The sequence below is a fragment of the Schistosoma mansoni genome (genome assembly GCF_000237925.1).
Source record: "Schistosoma mansoni, WGS project CABG00000000 data, supercontig 0207, strain Puerto Rico, whole genome shotgun sequence".
Lineage (NCBI taxonomy): Eukaryota > Metazoa > Platyhelminthes > Trematoda > Strigeidida > Schistosomatidae > Schistosoma > Schistosoma mansoni.
In genome coordinates this window covers 245,252-248,774 of record NW_017386079.1, presented here as the reverse complement: position 1 = coordinate 248,774, position 3,523 = coordinate 245,252, and the positions used below count along the sequence as shown (strand labels likewise).

The window sequence follows — 3,523 nt, the reverse complement described above, 5'->3', positions numbered from 1 at the left end:
CTTGAAGTAGATGCCTATCTCTACCAGACAAAGATTAGCTTCACTGCTCTCGGCTTCTTATTAGAAATTCCAACGCTCTGGGGCGCGCAACTAAAGGTTGCGGGCTCGAGTCCCTTTGGTGTAGGATCGTGTATGCGCACCGCTGAAGGGTCCTACAATAGGACGAAACGGTCGTCCAATGCTTCCAGATCTTAAATGATGGTCTGAAATCAATCCATTCATGATCTCAATCAAAAATTACTTAACAATCTCCACAATCCTATACTGAAAAAAAAATTTATTGTTACATATTAAGTGATTATTCATTGTGAATTTTATCAGTGACTTCATCTTATTTTCTAACATTGGTACAGTTATCTATATTTCTAGGTGTTGTTCTTTCCGAATACAACATGGTTATAATCCTATAATTCTTTTTTATTTTTTCAAATTCGAATACAAATTATATACTGTTTTAAACCCATCATCTAATCATATATCAGAAAGGGTTTTGTGGAGATTTCAGTATTTTCATAGTTGAAATCATGAGTCAATTGAATTTGAACAGTTGAGTTCAACCAAGTCTGTTGTAGAGATATCAACTTACTGAAGACAATTGATGAACGGTTGCTCAAACATCATGGATTGGTTAAAGTTAGACATTAACATCGTTGGATGTCGGCTCAGTGGTCTATCGGTTAAGTGCTCCGGCGCGAGACTGGTAGGTTTTGGGTTTGAATCTGGCGAGTGCGGGATCGTGGATGCGTACTTCTGAGGAGTCACACAATAGGATGAAACGGCCGTCCAGTGCTTCGAGGTTTTCACTTGTAGTCGAACTTCAATTGACTCATGATTTCAACTATGAAAATTTAATCACATTCCATTTTATTGTTTACATAGTAACTAGTACTCTGGAACTAAAACAACAACAACAACAACAACAAACAAGGCAATACCAATTGTATAATGATTCAACTTACTGGTGATTGATTCAATGTAGGAGTTATTATTTTCATAGTATATAAATCAGATGAATTATCATGATGATGTCCTGTCATACAACATGGTTTACTATCAAACGTTTCATGATGTAAAGCACAAATATTTAGATTTCCTACTTTATTAGAATTAATATGACATTGACAATTCTCATTATGATATTTATGTAAATCAGTTATCATTGAACATGGATTTGTTGGTAGTTTACATATAGGACATAAAAATTTGATATCATTCGGTAAAGGTATCTCTGTTATAGATGTCATATGTAATCCTTTTGAATTGATTGTAGACCAATCATCATTTGAATGAGAAAAGCATATTGTTGAACATTCATTTGATTTAGATGCATGTTGAGATTTCATTTCAGTATGTTTATTATTATATTTACGATAGATTAGAATCACTATGAATAGTATGCATAAAAGAATAAAAAGACCACTTCCAAAACCAATTAAAGATGATTGTAATATAGATGGATTGAATGATGGTATGTATGGATCTTGATTTTTATGAAGTAGTTCAGTTGTTTTTGAATTCATATGAACATTCATTGATTTTCTTAGATCCATTGAAAGTTTTTTCTTATCTAATTGACAGAAAAAAAAGAACATTTTAAAGTTCATTTAAATCATATGAAAGGTTTTTATTCTAAAATAATATCGGTTAAGTGCTCTGGTGCGAGACTGGTAGGTCCCGCGTTCGAATTTCGCGAGTGCAGGATCGTGGATGCGCACTATTGAGAAGTCCCATAATAAGACGAAACGGCCGTCCAGTGCTTTTAGGTTTTCCGTGGTGGTCTAGCTTCAATTGACTCATGATCTAAACTATGAAAGTACTAAATCTTCACAAAACCCCTTCTGATAATAATTGAATCTGTATAAAATATTAAGAATCAGTAATACTTGATCAATGATCAGACGTGGCATAAATCCATGAAGTCATTGACAAGTGGATTGAGCCATGTTGGTAGGTGTAGACTACCTGATTGGGATTGGCGAAATGATAGCGATCGGTGGTTAGAGACCTTGAATGACATGGCTCAAAATCGTTTGCAATGGCGAAGGTTTCGTCCACTCATTATGTTCTCCCAAATTCTAATCTTCTGAATTCTTCATGTCCATTTCTTTTCTTCTCTTTCCAAATTTATTTCGCTGGATAATAATCCTTGAATAACATCTTCGAACCTTAATCTTTTGGATTACTGCTTATACTATTACTACTTCTACCACTATGGGATTTGAATCGACAGCTGAATCTCTGTGTTAATGTGGTATGACAACTCGAACTGATGTACGTACGTACAAAGTTCTACGTTGTGACTGACTGACTAAATACTTGATCAATCTGACATTTTTATGATCAGATTATTCAGGATTTAATAAATGTAAACTAGACTATCACTTCTCTTGTGGTGTATGCTACTTATGTCAACAGACATTCGCAGTATGTAACACCAATCAGAAGTAGAATGCCTGAAAGCAGAAGGTTAGGAAGATCGAATTGAAGAGAATGGGAATGTAAACAAAGAGTAGTTATACTAACGACAAGAATGAAGGAACGATGAATTTTGTAAGGAACAATTGATGAAAAATTTGCAAATGAAGTATTTAATGTATGTTTTCTCACATTTTACAAAAGAACTCTGTAATTTTGGATTGAAAATAAATTGGTTGTACTCACCTGAGTGTTCGTTGGTTACACACTTACATTTAGCTTGACTTACAATTCTGCTTGACCCATAAGTTAGAAAACATTATGTTTAATTAAGAATGAATTACTCATGACCTAAAATTATTGGTGTAATAGATTTTATTCAAGAAACAAAGAGTTACAACTTTGTTACAGGTCAGTAACGTACGGCTAAAAAGTGATTTTATATTATTTAAGCCAAAAAGATGATCCCTAAGAAGATAAAAAGGTTTTAGCTGATAAATTAAAGGATGTTATATAGTTAGGATCATGAGTCAATTGAAGCTAGATCATCATGGAAAACCTGGAAGCACTGGACGGCCATTTCGTCCTAGTATGGGACTCCTCAGCAGTGTGCATCCACTATCCCGCCTCGCGAGATTCGAACCCAGGACCTACCAGCCTCGCTCCAAAGCACTTAACCACTAGACCACTGAGCCGGCATCCAGCGGTGTCTTGGTCATAACAGTACAAAGAAATATGCAAATTGTTACTATTCAAATGATGATGTCTATTAAGTAGTAAGGTAATAAAAAGGCTTAACCAAAATTAACCTCTTCTAAAAATCGATTGTAGGATGGTTGCTATGCCATATTTCAACTTAAAAAAATGAAAAATAATTTAATATTTTATTACCTTTAGGTTGTCTTTGAATTGTTTTTTGTTTCTCAGTATGTCGTTCATTATTTGTATTTATAAAATGTTTTGTTATAATTAGTTCCGGTGGTACTGTCAGACAAGAAAATAAGAGAGAGAAAGAAAGTGAAAAGAAAAATATTGAAAAGGAAACAGACCAGATTACATATCAAACATTAAATAGGAATAATATGTATTTGTAAAATCTCAGCGAAGT

At 33.9% G+C, this 3,523-nt stretch overlaps 1 protein-coding gene across 1 annotated transcript in view; it reads right to left on the bottom strand.

The window, feature by feature from the left end:
* Positions 1–950: 950 nt before the first annotated feature.
* Positions 951–3,523, bottom strand: part of Smp_176240 (hypothetical protein) — a gene marked incomplete at both ends in the record, with an annotated part of 14,259 nt that continues 11,686 nt past the window's right edge. Inside the window, one exon of the mRNA XM_018792976.1 lies at positions 951–1,567. Coding sequence (XP_018647188.1) covers positions 951–1,567 — 617 coding nt within the window. The remainder of the gene's footprint in view (positions 1,568–3,523) is intronic.